Raw genomic sequence first — 22,407 nt, 5'->3', positions numbered from 1 at the left:
CAGGTTAAAAGCTGTGCTTCTCTACAATTTTATTAGATTATTGGGACAGATTATATTTCAGAGAGTTGAGAAGCTCTCACTCATTTTTAATGTTTTAGAGGTGTTTTTCTTATGCTTCTTATGTAACATGTTTTTGTTCTGAGAGAGTAGGTTTATACAGCATAGTCTGACTCTGATTTAATGAGATCAGAAGTTGAAAAGGCCATAAATCACCACTTCACTGTATCAGTTCCAGATTCCCATCAAAAATTATGCAAGGATTTCTAGCAATTCTCCTTTATTCTTTTCTGCCAGCCTACACCAGGCTCAAATTTTTAACAACAATGTAAGTTTGCAGTTGTTCAAAATTCTGGAAAAAGAAAACTCAGGGGTTTTTTTTGGCAAGACTCTTTAACTACAATTAAAGTTTAACTACAGTTGTTAAGTATCAATAAAAAATTAATTCATCCCAATTATTGGCGCAATTCTTTGCCTCGTTAACTGTTTCAGATTTTATCATGTCATTTCTCACATATCTATGCTATTATATATGTGTTCTAAATATATTCTCATATATGATGAAAAGCTGAAGTTCAGAACACAAATTACTTGGAAGATGCAAGAGGCGAGCTAGCTCCAAGTCTGAGATAACAGCAGAAGTAAAAATCTGTTCTCACTTTTCAGTAAGGACAAAATAGACCAAAATGTATTTACTTTTGTGAACTATGCCTTTAAAGAGTAGCATTTAATACTTCATGTTTATCACATTACTTCTTCCTGCCTTCCATTCTCCAAGCCACAGATACAGTGAAAAATCCTGGGCTGGGCTGCAGCAGTGGAATGGTGGAGGTAGGAAAATATTTAATATATTGAGAAAAAGGACAAACCACCGAGCAGGATAAAAGCGCTGAGCTTGATATACCACAGCTTGAATGTGGTAATCAGGGGACAGTGCTTTCCATTGTACAGAGTTGGCTTTAGGAAGAACATAGGCACAGCATGCAGTATTCTGGAGAAGAAATCGAAGTATGGTGCAGAGGAATGCAGCTAAAATTTCAGTATTTGGCCCATATGCAGTATCTCAAAGTCTTAGTTATCTAACACTAAAAAGATGTGTCCCTACACTGATGCAGACAAAACACATCTGAGCAAGCTCTATTTTTTGCAGATCAGGGTCAGATTAGAGATAAGACCCTACCTATTAATAAAGAATGTGTAGTAATCCTGTTCTTTTCATAAGCTATTGTAAACCAGTGCTCTCCTCTCTTCCAGTGCAGTCTCCTCTCTTTCTGCTGACCCACTGCCTCCGACTTAGAAGTCTTACACTTCCCAAGCCTTGCTGCCTTCACTTACAAAGATGACTTGGTGCCTTCACTTACAAAGATGACTTGGTAGGACACTGGAAGAGATACTCCCACAGTACTGCAGGCAGGTTCATCTTCTGTCAGCAACTTGAATCACTTCATTGGTTATGATCAATTTTGGGATGATTCCAATATGAATCAGTACTGAGAGACAACAAACAGTGACAGTGCAGTATGCAGCTTTCCTAGAAACTGGCAATCCCTAGACAGCACCGAGCAAGTGCCTCAAGACAGGCAAACCAAATTGGATGTAAAGTACAATTATGCATGTCTCAGAAGTACCTATCAACTCGTGAAAAGTTAAAGGTAACACAAGTATAAACTGACTAGGCAGTGAAGGGATTCTGAAGGGATGCTTGCAAAGCATGGGTTTTGGAAAACAAATTGCCATAGAACATTTTCTTTCTTAACTAAAATTACTGACCCCAACCTTCCCGGAAAAGGTGAGCTTTGCATTTACTTTTTTTTACCAGCTGCTTCCTAAACTGAAGTAAACCCTGCATTTAACCACCTGAGAGAAAAATTCATGAACTGCTTACTTTTGTTGGCTTATTGAATCCTTTGGTCTTTTTACAGAAAGTTTCATTCCTCAAAATTCAATTTCCCTTTTTACATAGAAGTGTGGTGCTTGTCTCTCAGAGTCTCTCAATCTTTTTGCAATGAGTTATCTCCACTTATTGAGGGCTACAATCCACCAATGCAGTCACAGTACTTAGGGACAAATCTGCACTCTCAGATTATGAGCATAAGGGTTTTCCATTTATGTCCTGCTGAACATAAACTGTGTTTATACTTGTATCTAGAAGTATCAACAGAAACTTCTTTCACATATCTAATCAAATAATGGTGAATACTTTTCTATTGTGTGGATTTACTTACCCACAGTAGAACAGCACAACACAAACATAAGCTAAGACTCCTTGTACTTTTATTGAGCTTGTTACGACTCTGATGAGCTGTTTTAAGAATAAAAGTTAAACAGTTAAATCTCAGCACACAATTATTAAGAGAGCATTGTAACAGACATTTTTTATTTGGTAAATTCAAGAAAAAGTAGAAACAATTACATTAATAGAAATTTAGTCTAATGTTACCCTGGGTAGTACTAACTGTTTGAGATTTAGATTTGAGTAAGTATTATACTACTATTTAGTTGCAACTTTGCCAAAACCGGAGTCTGACAATGTTCCCTCAACACTGACTTTCAAGTAAAATAAGAAGTGGAAAAAACCTCCAAAACTCAAGGGCTAGAAGGAGAGTTAACAAATTTTGAGGAAAATGTCAAGAGATGCAATGCAGCAAGACAGAATCAGTGTTAGACACTATGTTAACCTTATGATTAATTGCTTCGTGGACTAGGCATATGAATTCCAAGTTTCACTTAACAAATGGATCCTGAAATTTGAGTTTTATTTCAGTAGTTTATGCAAATCCAGTCAGTAGTATTTTTCCCCAACTCTATGGGAGAACATGATATTTAAGTTAATTCATATTGGTATTCTTCCAGTAAAATTGTGAATTAACATATTTGCTGGCAAAGTGAGTACAAATCCCCAGCATTATGGTAATACCGCTTGTCCACATGTGTGTATGGGGAAAGTCAGAGCAGCTATTTACAGAAAACATTCTGCAATACTTAATTCAGGACAGCATGTGGACACAGTTCCATTAATGAAGTGATTCATTTTATAGCAGCATGTACATGTAAGAGAGTCAACTATTCCAGACTGATGTACTCAACAACAGCTCAGGAGCTCAGTACCCCATATAAAAGAATACTGAGTCATTAAGCATGCCATTACAGGGACAACCTCAAGGACTCCTACGAAAAATCAAAATAAACTGCTGCACTACTGTTAACCTTCTGGCAACCAGCTGCTTTGACTATTCCAAATGAATGAACAGGGTAATTGCCAAAAGGAATATATGTTCAGTAAACACAGATGTAGTTTAATTCCACTGGTACAATTCAAGTTCTTACAAATTCTAAAAAATTAATATATAGTCGAATTTCTATGAAAGGCTGAGAAAAAGTAATGCATTTGTGAAATCATAAGTAGTATGTGATATAGGTTATACTGAATGTTAACTCAACCCTTCAGCATCATTTCAGTTACTTCAGATGATAATTTCATCCTCAACACATCCAGCCAGCTATCTCAGGGGGACATAATCTCAAAGTGAGATCTTATTGAGAGAAAACTGATAGGAAAGATACAACTTACTAAAACAGCCAGTGGAAGGGGAATGAAACCCATTCTTCTGGAAACTGAATCACTATAATCTGTATATGCCTAGGAAAAGAAGAGGAAGAATAATGAACTACTTATACAAAGGAATGAGCTTATTTTAGCTTGGCACCCCTGCAGATAAGAATAAAGCTCTGTTAACAAACACTGTATCAGTATAAAGTATACCTATTCACATTTTGGAATTCAAATGGAGATAGCTGTACTGTCAGACAAAAATGTAATACTACCATGACAAGTAAGATTAGCTTCAGTGCTCTAAATCAAGAGAAACTGGAGTATAATACAAATCTCTAAATCGAGAGCAATTAGGACACTGAATCCAAAGGCGCTATGATATTTCGTCTGTGCATTATTACCAGCTTGGAGACCTTTTTTATTAATTTGACTGATCCTCAAATACTCTACAGAAAAAACTGTTGCAGGGATAAAAAAACAATTATCGACCACACTAGCAATTTTAAATCATTCTACAAAAATCTATAAGTAGCCTTAAGACAACTGTGTTAGAATTATTTTGAAAATATGTTCACATTTGAACTCAAAACACAACTACTTGGCATGACAGCTTGCCTGTAGTATTGAATATCACGCCAAAGTTAGTGCCTAAATGACACTACTTTATTTCCCACAGAGGACCCTTAGGAAAAGTACTGGAGTCTTCAAACCAGATTTTTTATTACACAGGGTTTTTATTATAAAGACGTGATTAATAATTGTTTGTAACTGAAGGTGTCTAGCTTCTTTATGATGTTTAACTACTGCATTCCTCACAGTAGTCCAAGAAAACCACAAAAATTAATGTAATGAAGTTCATTTAATAGTTAGAGCATACTGATGAGTGGAATGTTAACAAGTGAACCCTAACAAATCCTCATCCATGATAGGTGTGCTGTAAACAGCCTTCCAGAAAATGGTACTAATTAAAAAGACAAGTGGTCTGTGTGTTCTTTAAATACTCATGCCATGACAGTAGCATGCACAGTGCAAACATCTCTATATATTTGTGCATTCTATCTGTAAAGAAATATAAATTGCTAATGAATGCCATGTTTTACCCAACACAGTTAAAATACCATGAAAAGAACAGTAATCTAAAATTACCTTAAGAACATCTTGTTAAGCTTACTTTATTCTGTGTATCTCAGAAATGTTATTATAACTATCCCCTTACTGTAAGTGTATTTGGGAAAGACTTCTCAGCAGTGTATTAAGTAAAGCCCAAAGTGACCTGAACAACTGGATAAAAATGATATAAATCACAAGGAAATGCTCTTGTTATCTCTTATTAAAGAAAGCAGAGAAGAATTTCAGTGCTGCAGGAGTGTAACAGTACTATATGTATTTCTTTAAGTATTTGTTCCAATATACCCCCATACAAATTGTGTTAGTTAATAAAGGAAAGTGCCTTTTATTTTCAGGCTTACATTTTTCTGTCGACTGCTAACAAGGTCAAATGCAAGACTGGCTCTGTATTCACTGTAGACCTGGAAAAAATCCAGCACATCAGATGTGTGATTAATTTATCACACTTCGTAAAAGCAACACAGATATTAATATAGTATTTCCATAAAATATTATAAACTTATGCATTTGCTGAAAGAGCCAAAACCAGTTTTTCTGAGTTCTAACTGCACCCTTCAAGAGATGAGCCTCTATTTCTGCAATAAAGTAATCTGCATATATATACACAACAAACAAGCAAACAACACAACACTAGACTATGTTTTAGGAATTGACAGAGACTTCGTAAAATTATTGAATTTCAGGATCATCAGAAACACAAAATAACAGAAATCACATTAATCACATTTAGTTTTTTCCCCCCACAGTTTGTAACTGGTTTTAAGCTACATGAAATCTAGCCCTGGGATCAAATAAAAGAAATGAGAGAGCTTTCTTATATACTAGGCAAGTGATCCTATGAAAAAAGAAAATCACATCTGAAGACGAATTAAGCTTCTTCTTCTCAGTGAACCAGTTCTGCATATTAGGAAAGCAAAGCATCTATTTTATGGATAAGTGGCAGGACAACTTGCACTGCAGGTGTTAAAAATTCTCGATAAAAGTCTGACCTATTAACCATAAATCTTCAGAACTGCATAAAAAACCCCATAAAGTTTATTAAATAAACTTTTCAAAATTGCCAGTCACTACCCCCATCCTCCAGCTGTTTCAGCACTCTAAAGCATGCAACATTTTTGGCTACCATGACTTCATTACTGCTCTTTTCCACACTCTCTGTGTGAAAGTAGGGCATGCATAAATGCCTCTGGCATGAGGGAGCTTATTAAGTGCATCTATTACACTTGTTTCTCCACCACACAATGTAGTTACTTTAGAGATGCTGAAAAAGACAGCACTTCACAAGTTCTGATCTCATTTCCTGAAAAGTGGTTTTAATAGTGAAAAAACACTAACTCATCTCTTCACAAATTTATCAAGTGCATTTGAATTCACACCGTGTGGAACACAAATGGCCAATGTATCATGCTGCAACACACAAGAAGCAACCTCATCTACTGCTTTAAAAGAAGGACTGGATAATATATGCGGCCCAAGAAATTTCAGGAGTGGGAAACTAACATAACCTACTTCATATTACTGCTCCAGGGACAGTGGGAAAAAATATACCTCTGATTTCAGATTCCACTTTTAACACACATGCAAGAATAGAGTTAAAGCAGACTAAAGAGATCTGTTTTTCCGAAAGCCTGAACTTTAACCTACAGTCCATTTTGTTAGGAAAGGGTACAAGCTCTGTCTAGACTGCAGAAAAAGTAACCTTCTGTCAATTTAACTAATGATCACTTGACAAAATGATCTGCCAGTAATGTGAATTGTAGCTATTCCATGAACTGTTATACAACACTTGCAATAATTTATGGATCTGGAACTACTAATTTAGAAGCAGAGGTGTTAGTTCCACATTAAAAAGATCCTCAGAAGTACTTAGTATCAGGACATTAGCAAGCTTTCTCAAATGGTACTGTATATATGAAAACAACAATTTTTACATTTTCTGCACTGGACCAAATTTTAATATTTAAAAAAATATTATCAAAATAAAATGCAAATTAAAATAGCATTCAGCATTCCAAACAGGATACCTACATCTGCTGTGATGTCATTGAATTTTGTTATAAAGGCATGTTTCACAATATCCACTGCAATTTCGGAAGCAACCACCATGCAAACATCCGGGAATAACACCCAAAGATGATCTGAAGGTTGTAAAGAGACAAATTAGGCCATTTAATTCACGAGTCTGAAGAGTCTGTAAGTTTACATCACCACTGAGCATGCAGTGTACTTATTCCATTGCTGTTCTAAAAATGTATCAGTGCTGTACAATCACATCACAGTTAGGATCAGATTCTAAACTCTTTACTTTGTAAACCTTTACCTCTAGTAGGAAGACAACCTCTGTAAGTACTAGGTCTTACATGTTCAGTATGTATAGGACAGACAGAGAACCTGCCATTTTAGATGTTTAAGGTAAAATTTAGGTAGACTGGTAAGATTCAGGCAAAATACAACACACAGATTGGGGTCAAAGTTATTAAAACAATGTTTTAATGAAATCAGTATTTTATGTAGTATTTATTAAATATGCCATTAAAATATTAAGTATAATATTAAATTATGAATAGTATTTTAACATTATCAAATTTCAATCTCCCTAGCTTCCCAAAATAAAATTTTCTAGGGGATCCTTCATTCTTGGTGTACTCCAAGGAAAAGAAAGGGCTGGGAAGAAATCATTCCAGACACTACTTGAAATATAACTATGCATGTTTATAGCCTAACAAAATCTATTTTTAGCAGAAAGAATAGAGTCATTCTTAAAAGAACAACAGAACTAGAAAAATGAGAACCTAAGGTATTTGACAAAATTAATATTCCTCAATTAAATGTCTCAGTTACACTTATAATTCAGATTGAGGAAATAAGCAAGAGATATAGCTGTTGACAGCACAGGAATTTTTCTTCTAGTTTACTCACCTGGATTCCATGAGAACTGTTCCATGTTTCTTAGACATACAATTAGTAGCAGCACGTAATTGGTGAACCTCTCCTTTATATCTAGAATAAAAACCGCAAACCTGTCAGCACCAAAGAAACATTTATTTGCATAGACAGGTATCTACTCATTCTGAGGTTCTATAATTTATCAATTCTTGGGTGAGAAAATATTTTCCACAAATTATTTAAGTGGTTTTAAGGGGTGGGGGAAATGCTGGGAACCACACCATGCACAGGATTTCTGCACTAGGCTGTGACCTGGTCTGTGCAATGCTGCCTCAACTTGGGGCTCCAAGCATCAGAAGGGACTCAAGTTTTAACTTACTATCACCACTTCTAATACATTAATTAATTAATTATCTTTCTTGATAAAAGTCTGTGCATGCCTTCTGAGATTCAAAAAGAACCAGCACCTCCTATTACAAAAATGGAAAGAATGTATCTGTCTGTCCTTTCAAGCTATCAGCAACGCACATTTCATTTTCTACAGATCATGGATATCCAAATTGTTGCATACTAGGTTCAGTAGAAGGAAGAAAAAATGTTTGAAGACAACTGTTACACCTTAGGTAGAAGGTTCCTACCAGTCTTTCATGCTGCCATTTCAAAAGGGAACAGCAGGATGTATCAGCACAGTTATCAAAACCATAAGCACTGTAACACAGAAGCAGTCTGACTGGGGACAATGTCCTATGACTTGTCTCCCAGACAAGGCAATCTTTTCTACTTTGATGTCCTGTCTCCAGAGATGACGCATACAGCTTACTTCAGGAAGCATCACATTTTTTAGCTTATTAAAAAACACCTTCCTGAAACTGTACTATTGAAAATCAGGGTAAAGCCTAAAACACAGTGTCATCACAGTTTAGGAAGTCCAAACGAGTCTTTTTAGAAGATAGAGCTATTAAGAAAATCTGTGAAGAGACTGTTATTGCTTGTTGTTGTGTCAACAGTTTCCATCATCTCTGACTGACCACAGGCCAACAACAATGCTCACAGCTGCAGTTGCTATAGTGTAATATGATCCCTCATTTTAAAATAGAAGTTTGGAAATACTGGCAAGTCTGAAAAAAACGAGCAAAAAGAAAAGAACAAATCCTCTAAGAGATGGAAAGAAAAAGCATACAGGATTCAAGAAAAATGAAGTTTCTTGCACAATATAAAAAGGACCTCTAGGGGTAGAAAATTCATCTGTCAGTATGGGGAAGGCGCAGAGGAAGCACAAGTTTTTAAAATAGAATGAATGGCATTTATATGGGAGGTTGGGGAAGAAAAGGAAATCTTCTAGTACAATAAATTTAAAGCAGAAAAAAGGGCATAGGTAAAACCTAACTGCAATTTCTTGATTTCCTGCCAATAACACTACAACAAGTGAAGTACATCCTTCTATGCTTCTGAATTCACAAAATACTGAAGTGACCAGAACACAGTATTGTCTGAAAAACCTAGTTACAAGATATCCCTTGACACTTGTCACAAATGGATGAAAATGCAATCAAGCAACTATATTCTTTATCACGCCCATTAGTGACTTGGAAATAATCACTGAGTTTCCAGATTTTTGCCCAGAATCTCAAAATGGTTTTATATTCTATTTCCCACATAGCATACTTCCATGCTGGCATGACACACCATTGGTCAGCAATCCATGAGACAACACAGACCTCATCTTCAGTTTTTCAGGTCCCAGGGAGGCCTGTGCAGATACATATTCTCAAGTGGAAAGCAAGCACCTTAATTCAGGCCTAACATTAAAGCATGTCTCAAGCTAATCCTCCAGACATTTATTACCTGCTTGGTATATGTTAGCTCACCAATCCACAGGATTAAATTGAGAAGGTACATTCTGAACTTTAAATTTCCTGTTATAATGCTGTAATAATACCAATTTTTCTTCCACTAATTTCTGAGTCTGGGTGACAGGCTGATACCTATTTTTCCGTTCTGCTTATTTTTCCTGTTCTCAGTGGCCTCCCTTCTAATCTGTTATCTCTGCTGCCACAGCTGTTCAAGGCTGTTAGGAGGGCGAGGAATGACTGTGACTGCTGCTCTTTGTCCTCATCCACCTCAGCTGTCAGAGATGCAAGCAAGGGAGACAGAGCACTTTACAGCAGCTTCAACAGTAAACTCAAACAATTAAAAATTTTTTTTCCTTTCTCATCCTCACGGACAAGGACAAAAAAGGCTTCAGGATATCCAAAACAACCATTGGTGACCAGTCCTAAATACCAATTAAAATTTCAGAATACAAAATATGTACCAGTAATGTTTCATCATTTATTATGAACTTATTTGATGTTGTAAATATATATACATTTTTTTAAAACAGGTGAGGTGAGTTTCCTGTACTTATTAGATGATGTGGTGAACTACAGAACAAGTGAAGCTACATCCCTAGATTCACTTGCTCATGCTCTTAAGAACAACAAAGGCAAAGTATATCACTATATTTGTGAATTTGGCAAAACAGTGACAAACCACCAGTGTTAGTGCTGAGTTACAGAAAGCACAGGTACTAGCAGGAGAAAATCACTCTATTCTGCTTTAGCATAACGACAAGTAAGATGGAAAGAAAGTGATCTCTTTTTGTTCCCCATTTTGACAATCCTTAATAACATTGACATAAGCCATTTCAACTCAGTTTTGCGTGCATTCCACCAAGTATAGATGATAAGCATATCACATAACTGTTTTTATTTTAGGATATAGTATAGCTTCAATAACCCTTGCCATCACAAGACAGGGTTAAATGAGAACCAAAATGACAGACCAATGACATTTTAAATGGTCTTCAGCTACCTCCACAAGCACATGATTAAGATGCTTACTTTCTCAATGCTTATGCTCCTCAATGTTAAAAACCTGACATCTAGCACTAATTCAGATATACTTATCCCACTGACCAGTCTCTTGTCAGCGCATACCATGCATAGTGCTGACGACATATTGTGCATGAAGTCCAGATAGATATCAGTGACAGGAGGTGCCCCTCAGGGGTCCATATTTGGATCAATGTTATTTGATATCTTTACTAATGACATAGATGAAGGAATCGAGTGCACCCTCAGCAAATTTCCAGATGACTGGTGAGGTTGCCACACCAGAAGGGTGGGGTGTCATCCAGAAGAACCTGGACAAGCTCAAGAAGTGGACCCTTGGCAATCTCAAGAGGTGTAATAAGACCAAGTGCAAGGTGCGGCAGCTGGGTTGGGGTAACCCCAGGTATCAACACAGGCTGGGGATGAACAGATCAAAACCAGCCCTGTTGAGAAGGACCTGGGGATTCTGGTGGATGAGAGGCTGGACATGAGCTGGCAGTGTGTGGTCACAGCCCACACAACCAAACATGTCCTGGGCTGCATCCAGAGCAGTGTGGGCAGCAGGGCAGGGAGGCGATTCTGCCCCTCTGGTCTTCTCTGCTGACAGCCCACCTGCAGTGCTGCATCAGCTCTGGAGCCAGCACAGCAAGGACATGGCCCTGTTGGAGCCAGGCCAGAGGAGGCCACAAAGATGATCAGAGAGATTCAGTATGTTTTCTCTGAGAAAATGCTGAGAGAATTGGGTTTGTTCATCCTAGAAAAAAGAACACTTTGGGGTGGCCTAAATGTGGCCTTCCTATACCTGAAGGAAGCATTCAGAGAAGACGGAGAAGGGCTTTTTACAAGGGCACATGGTGACAGGACAAGGGGGAATGGCTTCAAACTAAGAGTAGATTAGATATTAGGAAAAATTTACAGTGAGGGTGGTGAGGCACTGGTACAGGTTGCCCAGAGAAGCTGTGGATGCTCCATGTCTGGCAGTGTTCAAGGCCAGGCTGGACAAAGCTCTGAGCAACCCGGTCTAGTGGAAGGTGTCCCTGTCCAAGGCAGAAGTGTTGGAATTGTAGATGATTTTTCAGGTCTTTTCCAACCCACACCATTCTGTGGCTGTGACAGACTGCATTCTAATGGCATGTTGAAACTGCACTCTTCCCAGGGCTGGCCCTGAAGCCTGACACACATCATGCTACATACTACCCACACACACTTCAGATTATTTTGAAAGATGACACTGAATTTGCCTGTGCTTCTAAGCATCCTCTGGTGGTACAAGTGACTAGATATGATTAAATATTTTCAATTGCCTTTAAAATATGTATTTCAGTATTTTGAAATGGGAAAGGAAAAATTAGACATTACAGGACTTTGTGCATCAGAACTTAGTTGTCACATATCAAAATCTAACCACAACACACCCTCTTTCATTAATGTAAGTCACATGTGCCTATTAGGGTTGTCATATGAATAGAGGTGGCAAACATTTATTTCAAAGACATGTAATGCACATACTGCCATAAACACAGCAAGGGAAAAAAAGTAAGATGTACTTTTGTTTTTCCTCTTGGTTCTGTACAGTAAAGCCCAAAAAAGGATTGCACATAGCCAAATCAGATTTTAAATACTTTTGCTTCACTTACATCAACTCTGTCATTCCAATTTTATTAGAATTCTGTGCCCATATTAATAATTCATTCCGCCCTTCTATAAATCCTTCTGAAAAATTGCACCACATACCCAGCGATTAATTTCCAGTGTGTCAGAGGGTATCATTGCTTTTAGAAAGCATGTAAAAGACATGAAACAAATGTTACTGGAAATAAAGATTCCTGGCACAGCACTGCATCTAGTATGGGCTAGTGTAATTAATTAGCCAATATCTCAAACAACCAGCTACTGAACCCTGAAGATCTTGGGTAGTTTGCAGTGGTAACTAAAAGGGGCAGTGAAACCCCAGGAACAGAGATCCTGAAGTGGGGTAAGTAGTCTTTAGAATACCTAATTATTTTCTTCCACATTCCCTGACACATAATGCAGGAATTCTGAATCAGGAAAGAAAAAAAAAAAATTATCATGTCAATCCCACTGTTTATACATTTAGATCAAAAACTTGTTATAAATTGTAGCATGTAAGAGGTGAAACAAAATCTTTTGGTTCACATTGCAGCAAATCCTGAATAGCTGCAGTGACAACTACGTCTTAAAAAGTGACCAGAGCACAAGAAAGGATCAAAGACCAAAAAACGAATCATCTAGGACTCACCAATCTTAAACATAGTCCCTATCCCAAATCCCTAATCCTTAAAATGAACAACTGGATTAAAATAATGGTATTAAAACCCCCCTAAGTCCACATGAGAAAGCAGCGTGAATTTGTAAGACCAAAGGTAAAAATAAAGGCTACTCAATATTGTGATCAAAGTAAGAGACTGATAAATCAGGAACAAAGAATAAAGAACAGAGAAGGAAAAAAGTAAAGAATTATAAAGAAGAAAACTGAAGTTCCTAAAACTTCATAATAAATATGTTAAATTTTTGAGATGAGATTTAAAAAACAAGGAACAGTCAGGCCTAACAACCAACTGAAGGAAATAACCTAATGCACTACATCTAATGTACTTCTTTGTATGAGGTACAACTGAGTTTTGTGAAAAAATTTAATTTAGAGCACAGCTAGAAATTAAAATAAGACATTTAAAAGCATAAAGGAAGGCAGCATGCTGGGCTTTCAACAATGATGAAAGAGTTTCTCTTTATAAATTGGTCTCCTTGTTCTCTAATTATGACCCTACAAAATTAGTTTACAGATAACTATTTCAAAAAGAGAATATACTATTTAAATGTAGGAAAATATTTCATCCTGAGACAGCAAATAAAAGGTTTTCTTGTCTTCTGTATAAAAGTGTTTTCCAATGGCCACAGTGTTTAGATTGCCTGGGTGTACATTAATTTCCCAGTGAATGCCAGGGTGACAATGCAAAGTTTTCCTGCAGCTGACAAATCAAAGCTGTGGGGAGCAGCATGGTTGAAGTCACAGATTCTGTAGCTGCAGCCTCTAGCAACTATACAAGCTCCAAGGTCTTTGTTGACCTACCCTCAAAAGACAACAGGTTTATTTTTATTAGGTAATAATTAACCAATGAATATCTCATGTCCTATTCAATTAAATTTGTGTAGATGATTCACCGTTATTTTAGTCTTGAAGTTTTAGTGCATTAGCTGTTACAGCAGAATTTTAAATGGCCATACAAACGTGACAAGGATCACTGACTCCACTGACACCAAGTCCAAAAATGTAAATACGGAGAAAAATAGTACAGCCACACTTCAGCTTGCCATCCACCAACTGGTGCTGAGCATGATGCCAAGTGAAAATGATTTCACAATTTTCAGATCTACAGTGGTAGCTGTGTGGCACTTGCTATCCCGATGTCTTACTACATAGAAGCTTGAGCCAGGCAGGGCTCTGCAAGGTATTTCAACATGTGATACCAGACACGTCTTACAAAGTACAGCTTGGGCAGTTCATTTCTGTTTTCACACTTAAATTCACAAGACAACTTGCTTTTGAATTCTAGTTGTAGTAACTTCTCTTGAACACAACATCTACTCTTGTGGTCATTGCTTATCTTTTCTGCCACATCATATTTATCTTTTGATTACCATGTTAAGAAAGGAGTTTCACCTAGTCATGAGAAATTCCTCAGATGCCCCTGTGAGATCTACATTATTTCCCTCAAGAATTACTGTATTTAGCTACTGTGTACTAATCAGTACCTTTACATTCAATTGAAAACATATGCTTGACAACAGTAATATTTTGAGCTGAGGCACAGAAAAGGTGGGGCAAGGGGAATCCATTCTGTGTGTCCAACCTTAATCACTTACTGCTGCCATTGCTGCCCTACAGCTGACTGCAGACCTCAGAAAACTACTGGAAGAAACTGAGAAAGGTGGGAAATATATGTGAGTGCTTAGTGTTTTCTTTCAGAAGTTTAGTTCAGTCCAGGCATGCAGTTTAAGCACATTGTATTCTAGGGCACACAAGACACTCCAAAAGCTAACTGGAAGTTCAGCTGGCAGGACCAGACTAGCCTCAGTTCCAGGGTAGGATAAAGTACTGGCATAGCATGCCCACACAAGATGCACCATCACTTCAGCTGCATGAAATAAAACATTTATAGGATACCACAGTGATCAGAATACATGAACTGAAACAATACTGTTCCATCCTTACTGAAACTGCGATGCAGTAAATCCGTTCAAGTTCAAAAGAGGTGAAAATCTCTTCTAAAAACCTGTCTGTTATCTCTGAGAAGAAAAACTGCTATTTATAACCATAGTGGAAAGTGTTCCAGGAGAAGTTATCTGTTTGAAAGGAATAAATTAGCTTGTTTTGTGCACTCTTCTACGTATGTACTCACTGCTTCCATCCCCACACTGTATAATGAAGAGCAATACTTTTTCCACCAACTGATAAAGGGAGACTTGATATTGCTATTATGGATCTTCAATAAAAATGTCCACCAATAAAATATTGATAACCTTTTCTTTTTATGGAGGAAATTACCAGCAATTTCTAATATCAGTTCCTCATTTATTTCAGCATGAAAGAAGCCTCACCTTTACGTAGGAGGGCTAGATGCATAGTTTTAACTATTTTCTGCATTAGTAAGAAACCTTATCTAGGTTTTCTGTCAATATTTAAGTAAATTTCACTTTTAGCATTCTCACTGTAAAGTTAAATATGTCTGATTTTAAAAACATAAGTAAATAAATCTTGTAACCAGAAATAATACTACTATCACAGAATAAACAGATTATCAACAGCTGGGAAGATTTTTTTGGAGGGGGGTTTAAGAGCATCTATGAGGTAGCTTAAAATTTAGTGTTAATTTTCTGTTATATACTTTTCTACGATATATTTAAGGTTTTATGTAAATAGTCTTTCACCCAAAGAATTACAAAACATTTGCATGCAATATTGCAGTTTGCAGATGAATTAAACACAAGTCACAAAAACAGTCAGAACTCAAAACCTGATGGAAGCCTGCTGAAAACTGTAACTCTCATATAAATATATGAATAATCTGTTTTAAAATAAGTAGCTATTTTATTTTTTTAACCTATTGCACATTTGAGCTATCTGGTTTAAAAACTATGAGCTGGAATTAAAAAAATATATTCTATTTTCTTTGCTCATCTGTATAAATGAAAATGGGGAAATGCAAATCAGATATACTGAAGAAATTCTTCACTGTGGGGGTGATGAGGCAGTGGCGCAGGTTGACCAGAGAAGCTGTGGATGCTCCATCCCTGGCAGTGTTCAAGGCCAGGCTGGATGGAGCTCTGAGCAACCTGGTCTAGTGGAAGGTGTCCCTGCTCGTGGCAGAGAGGGTGGAAAGAGATGATCTTTGAGGTCTTCCCCAGCTCAGGCCATTCTAAGATTCTACAAAACTAGTACAAGCAAAGAAGCTCTAGCACAACATTGGCTTTGAAATCAAGAATTCAATAAATATTTCAAATGGCTGGTATCAGTATTAGAAAGGATCTCCATCAAAGACACCTGAACAGCTTTTCCTCATGAGACACACTGAGTACAAGTTCCCAAAATTCATACTAAGCAATGACACAGTTAACAAGTGCCAGAAGCATGCTTCCTAAGTACCCTCTACAGCTATCTTGAGAGCATATCAAAAAATAGAGTAATCTCTAGTATTTCCCTCATATGCCAGGTACTTTGTTACACTTGTTTTTTGTTTGGTGGGGTTGTGGTTTTTTGGGGTTTTTTTTTGTTTGATTTAGTTTTTTGCTCCTTTGTTTGGTTTTGGGTTGTTTGTGATTTTTGGGTTTGGTTTTTTTTAAATTTTTTTTTTGGTTTTGTTTTAGGATTAGGGGGGAGGTATTTCAAGCCACCCAACAACATGCATTCTGAGATCACTGTCAATACAGCACACTATGAAGTCAACTTTTTGAAAACAGAAGACTTGATCACTTGGAAGAATGGGTATCTCAGCACACAGCCAGTGGGCTGTTTTAGCACCTCAAATAATAACTTTCTAGAAAAGAAATAACAGTGGTCCTTGAAGTGGATCTCAGTTTCATCCTACTGAACCAAACAGTAAAAGGGGTGATGAGAAATACAACTCAGAACACTCAAATTCACCCAGGTAAAGTAATTATAATAAGAATGAATACACTGAATATGTTAAAAATATTAATGAATTAAAAAAACAGCCTCTCACTTCACATTTTCTCCTGATCCGTACTGCTATACATACCGCTATTTGACATTTGAAAAAGATTGTTCTTCTCAAACTTCTTGAAAACACTTCCTTTTATTTCGACAAACTGCAATTTTTAGAAACAGTTAGTTAGTTTTTACTGATAAAAAACTGATATAGACAAGTAATATTATATAAAAGAAGTTATTTTAAAATATTAACATTTAAAGCATATGATACACAAAGACAAAGGATATAAAGCTACATACTTACATTATTAGACATCATGATGGTAAGCAGTGATTTATTGTGGGAGTTGAAGGCCACATTAAGGGTTGTTGCTTGAACCATAATAAGAATAGCATGCAGGACTGGATAGCAGGGTTAAGGAAGCATGTTTGAAATAATTTTTCTGCACAACAGTACTGAAGAGCACTGAACCTCAAATTTCCTATTTTGCTTTCAAAGTTTAACAGGAAAGTTTCTATATCTCTGTAAACCAGACTCAGAGCAAGACAATACTTACACATATGTAATATACCCACAGTGCTTTGTAGCATGCAATAATGATGCTAATTTTTCTTGTTCCAAAAGAACCCAATGACATTAGTCATAAGAAACATCAATACAATCTGAAGAAAAAAAGATGAGGTAAAGATTCAGAATTAGTCTAAAGATTTCAGAGAAAATAGGGAAAAAATGAAAGAATTGTAAATTCATCACCAAAATAATGGACTACGGTATCTCTTTACATTCATCAATTCATTGTAAGGTTGTTTCACACTAAGCACATTTGCATCCTGAATATGCATGAGTTTATCTCTTCAAGAAAATATGTTCAAGCTAGATGCATTTAACGTTCCACTAAATAACAAAACCCCACAGTCTTCAAGGCTCTGTGACCCAAAATACTCAAATACAAATCAGAAGTAGTATTTTCCATTAATTACTCAATTATGGTTTTTCATTTTACTATAGGTACAGCACTATGAAGGGATTTTTTACTAAAGCAGATGGTACTGGCAATCTTACTTTGCAAGTACAGGAGCCTGATTTAGAAATACTATCAATTTTTCAAATGTATTAAAATAAAACAATGCAGAGCAATTACTTTGCAATTTAACTTTTGTAATTTATCAAAGAAAAAGGATACAGACATACAGAACTGCCATGAGGAAGTGAGGAATCACACCTATGTGAGCTCTTTTTCTTTCCTTAGGTTCTGTAGCTGTCCAATAAAGAGCATCTAAAATATCTTGTCCAAATGAAGAAATCAGACGATCAGCCACCTAAACAAGAACAACTTTACTGCCTTTTACTGCCTACTTTTCTTTCCAACACTTGAGTAAAATTACAGCTCAATCTAAAAAAAGTTTCACATATTTATCACTTTTGATCTTTTAATTATTTCATTTCCACTCTGGATTTCACAGCGATACTGTTTCCTTTGTACACTCAGAAGTCTGCTTTCCCTTTCAAAATTACTATCCCCTTTGCAACAGTATTTGTGATAAATAATCCTATATTGTTATCTTAGATGCTTTCTTGAAAGATATTCAAGTACAGTTAAAACCTCAGCCTTTGATAAAGCAGTTGTGTCAAACTATCTTGAATGTTCTTCCCCATCCCTCTGGGTTTTAATGGGAAAAAACTCCAACAATGAAAAGTGAATTTCAGATGACAGGAAACATTGATTCACAGGTACAAAAAGGACTGAAATTAGAATTGGGTCTACTGTTTCCTTTATACTGGGGTATACATTTAATGCAAATGTCTGCATAAAGTAGAATTCAAAATTAAAAATACAACACAAATACAACACAAAAACAAGTGATCAAGATAGACTTGAAAGTCTGCCAAAAACGGAAAACTAGTTTTAAAAAACAACAAACACCTAAAGTGTAATCCAAAGAATATATGCACACATACAAAAAAAACCTCTAACACTAATTCTAAACATAGAAAACATATGGACAGCATTTTGAATTTGTAATTTAATACCACAGCAAGAAAGGTCACATGGAGTTTCACTAGTTCCCAACATTTCAGCAGCAGCAAACATGTAAAACTGAAAATCATTACACAGAAAAACATTTTTTCTGCCTATACACTGCAGTTCAGTAATTCTAAAACCAAGATGCACAGGGCAACAAAACCAAAACTTCAAAAATTAAACTTGGCACATGTATGGCTGACAAAAAGACCTCTCTCTCATTGCTTACTAATTCAACCAAATGGAAACAGTTAAAAATGGAAAAGTGATTATCTCTACTTAAGAAAGATAGGTAATGTTTTCTCTTAGTGTCTTCCTGTAGAACAACAATTTTGGACATGTTAAATCAATGTGTAGCAATACAGAACCAGGTGCACAATGTACCTGCAAATATTGATCCTACTAAACAGAAAACAAGTTCTTGGGACAACACAAACAAACCTAGACTTAGGATCATTTCCTGACTTTTTAAATTAAGAGTTCTCAAGGTAAAGGTACTGAAGTGAGGGAAGTCATACTTATTCAAGACACGTTTATTGAATGAAGTTTCCTAAAATATGAAAATTGAATTAAAACAAAATTTTACAGGATGCCTCGGGTAAATGTACAGTGTGCTGCACTTTAAGAATCACCTATGAAATAAAATGAACAAAACCATGACCTGATGAATTATCATAAATCTGAAACTCCCAACCCCATCAGTTTGAGAGATATTTACAGTGGCACTGTTTTCGGCTTTTAAATTTTGTAAATTGAAATTGTCTGCATTATTTGGTTCCTGCTCATTGTGATGACCCATTGAGTAACTACACCTGGTGTAGTAACACCAGCTACAGAATGCTTCAGATTTTGGTAAGTTTTTGTTTACAATATTGTGAGGGTTTTAATAGATAAAATGGTGGCTTTGCTTTCCTTTCTATTTAAGCAGTCCTTGTTTCTTTGCTGAAAGGATAGAAAATATTAAAACCCACCACACAATATTGTTGCTTGCTTTTCCAAATATGACTTACCTAAACCCTACATGCCGGCTCCAGACTCCAGCAGAATTCCATGGTGAGTGCTGTCACCAGCGTAACGCACACTGGGGCTTCACAAGGAGCAGGAGCCGGTGGGTCTGAATCTAAAAAAGAAAAGTGTCATTTAAGCCAAATGTGCTGAATGCTCCCCTTAGCCTGTCAGTTGGGAGCATTCAGCACATAATTTGAAGATTTTGCATTCCTCATACCAGGACAATACTCCCTGGACTTGTCAACAGCCGAAAACATTAGGACATTGTAAACATCTCTGTTGCTCAGTGATTTAACTAAACTAAAAAGATCTTCCTCATTTTAAAAACTTGTGAAAAAAATGTAAAGTGCACTGCTTTAAAAAAAGCATATTAACAATTCCTTAAAAAGCACTGCTTGCATCAGTAGCAAAGAATTTTAATAAAAATCACTGAAGTAGTCTAAGCAAGCCAACATTCAAACTGTTGAAAGCTGACTATCAATCAAGTCTTTCAGTGGGATCCCACAAACATTTTCTGCCAATATTGCTGCAACCTGTCATAGTAAAAAAGCCCTTAAAAACATGCACTCTGCTTGGCATGTTGGGTTTCATGAGACACCATGGAAATTAAATACTGTTTCCAAATTCAAAGCCTTATATCATTTTTCTAACAACCATGAGTAATAACAGACTTCCCCCTTTCCTAGAAGAAACAAATTCATGCAGCACTTTTCTTAGTTAAAACACACAATTTTGGTTCTGCCAAACATTTCAAAGAAATTCAATTCCCCATTCAAAATAGAATGGCACATAGCTTCCAATTCACAGCAAACACTGCAGTATCACTTCAAATTATGTGGTAAGCACATAAAGATGAGAAAGTACAGCACTAAGTGATCTGAAGTAGTCTTGAAATAAAGAGAAATTACTATTTTGAGCACATGGATTTATTTAGTAAGTGACAATCTCTCATCAATTATGGAACTACATATGGATCAGTATTTCCCCACACAACTAAAATCCAGATAGTAGCCCAGTGCCAATTTAATATTTGTACATATTTTTCAGTAAATGTAAAATCAAAGGCAATAAACAAGCTATGAATAAATAACTGAGCTGGCTCATATGATATTTATTTCACCTAGTATAACAAAGTTGTTCCTTATACAGTATTTTTGTATTTTATGAGGGAAGAACAAATACCTTTAGACAAAATATTCAGATTTTGCAGAGTGTAACCCTGTTTCAGTAGTCTTCAAACAAAGGTACAACAGATGTTCAAACAAGAATTAATATGTCATTCAGGAATCCCGGAAACATAGTAGAATAACTTTTGTGTACAAAGCTCTGACTGAGTCCTTTTAAGAGGTTGTATTCCTACTATGTCCTATATTTGCAGGATGGAGATAAGATTGTAGCTATGAAAACGTTATTTACTTTGTGAACCATTGATCATAGAAGTGCAATTAAAAATCTAATACTTTACATTAATAGCAAAACAGAAACTGTTTTTTTTGCCAGAATTTCTTTTTATCTTACCTCCCAAAACAGCATTTCCTTTTCTTGTGTCACTACACTCATTCACCTTATTGCTTACATAGTCAGGTTTTTGTATGCTAGCCGGGACTGAGCTTAAGCAGTAACATGTGTCCCTGCATAGAGTGAAAGCTATATTTCCATAATGATGAATTAAAACACAAATTCCATGTTTTCTATTGTCCTCTTTCTCTGCTCTCTCTTGGGATCTTATCATTATTACAATGATAAGACTGTAATAATGAAACAAATCAAAAGTTTCTACTTTTAAAAACAAATCAACAGTTTCTACTTTTCTTGGTGAGTTCAGAATCTCATTCACTCCCCGGCATTTCATACGACACCTCTTTCATTTCCATTTCTCAAGTTTCTTGCTATGAAACTGATTAATAAGCTCCATAATTTAGGCATTATGAAACAGTACCTAAAAACTTATTGTTCACAAACTTGTCTGTTTCATTGCATCTAGGCTTATTATCATAGATGTGTGCAGATTTGTGAGAACACCAGATGTGCCACATTCTAATTACAAATACTGTAATATAAAATATTTTAGATAGTCTGAAAAAAGCATGCTTCATATTCTGATGCTACTATTCTTACCTCAAGCATGTTATAGATGATGTAGAGCTTTATGACGGACTGCCCCCTTATCAGATGGTACATCATAGAGTAGTCGACATAGTGCATCATGAAGTAGCAGATGACCAATATAACTCCCTTGAGAATGTCACATACCTGAGCAGGTTGCAGCAAACGTCTGTCACTGAAATACAAAGGGCAAAAGGTTCCACTAAATGTCATATAATCACAAAATACAAATGTTACTAAGTCAATATGAATTTACAGAGGCTGTTCAGCATGGATATATTTAAATGTAGTTTATTATGCCCCTTCCCATGCCCTTCACTCCAACACCATGACCATGATACACATTTACAGATCACACCCATGAACAGGATCACACTCCCTTACTTGCCACATCCCTGCAATTAAAACACTGTATTTGTTGATAGCTCCCGCTTATTAATAACCTGCTGCATGCATGCCCTTTGGTTTCTAATTTACCTTCCCTCTCCAGCCAATTCTATGATTTTTTACTTCCTCAAGTACAGAAATTGTATTCACTATGATCAAAAAGAAACGAAGCAGCCATCTTTAATTTCAATACAATGAAACAGATGCTGAGGAACAGGTTGTAAATTCTGTATCTTCACTTAGTTCTAAGCTCTG

The 22,407-nt window shown here is 36.2% G+C and overlaps 1 protein-coding gene across 2 annotated transcripts in view; it reads right to left on the bottom strand.

Moving 5' to 3' along the window:
- Nucleotides 1-22,407, bottom strand: part of TAPT1 (transmembrane anterior posterior transformation 1) — a 50,891-nt gene that overhangs the window by 6,213 nt on the left and 22,271 nt on the right. For both annotated transcript variants that reach the window (XM_085059291.1, XM_085059292.1), the window contains 9 exons: nucleotides 21,778-21,940; nucleotides 17,812-17,947; nucleotides 16,932-17,029; nucleotides 16,716-16,785; nucleotides 7,598-7,678; nucleotides 6,707-6,816; nucleotides 5,020-5,079; nucleotides 3,569-3,637; nucleotides 2,223-2,299 (listed from right to left, as the gene is read on the bottom strand). In XM_085059291.1, coding sequence (XP_084915417.1) covers nucleotides 2,223-2,299; nucleotides 3,569-3,637; nucleotides 5,020-5,079; nucleotides 6,707-6,816; nucleotides 7,598-7,678; nucleotides 16,716-16,785; nucleotides 16,932-17,029; nucleotides 17,812-17,947; nucleotides 21,778-21,940 — 864 coding nt within the window. The remainder of the gene's footprint in view (nucleotides 1-2,222; nucleotides 2,300-3,568; nucleotides 3,638-5,019; nucleotides 5,080-6,706; nucleotides 6,817-7,597; nucleotides 7,679-16,715; nucleotides 16,786-16,931; nucleotides 17,030-17,811; nucleotides 17,948-21,777; nucleotides 21,941-22,407) is intronic.

Source organism: Lichenostomus cassidix, chromosome 4 (assembly GCF_008360975.1).
Source record: "Lichenostomus cassidix isolate B80296 chromosome 4, HeHo_3.0, whole genome shotgun sequence".
NCBI classification, from domain to species: Eukaryota; Metazoa; Chordata; class Aves; order Passeriformes; family Meliphagidae; genus Lichenostomus; species Lichenostomus cassidix.
This window is presented reverse-complemented; position numbering and strand designations above follow the sequence as displayed.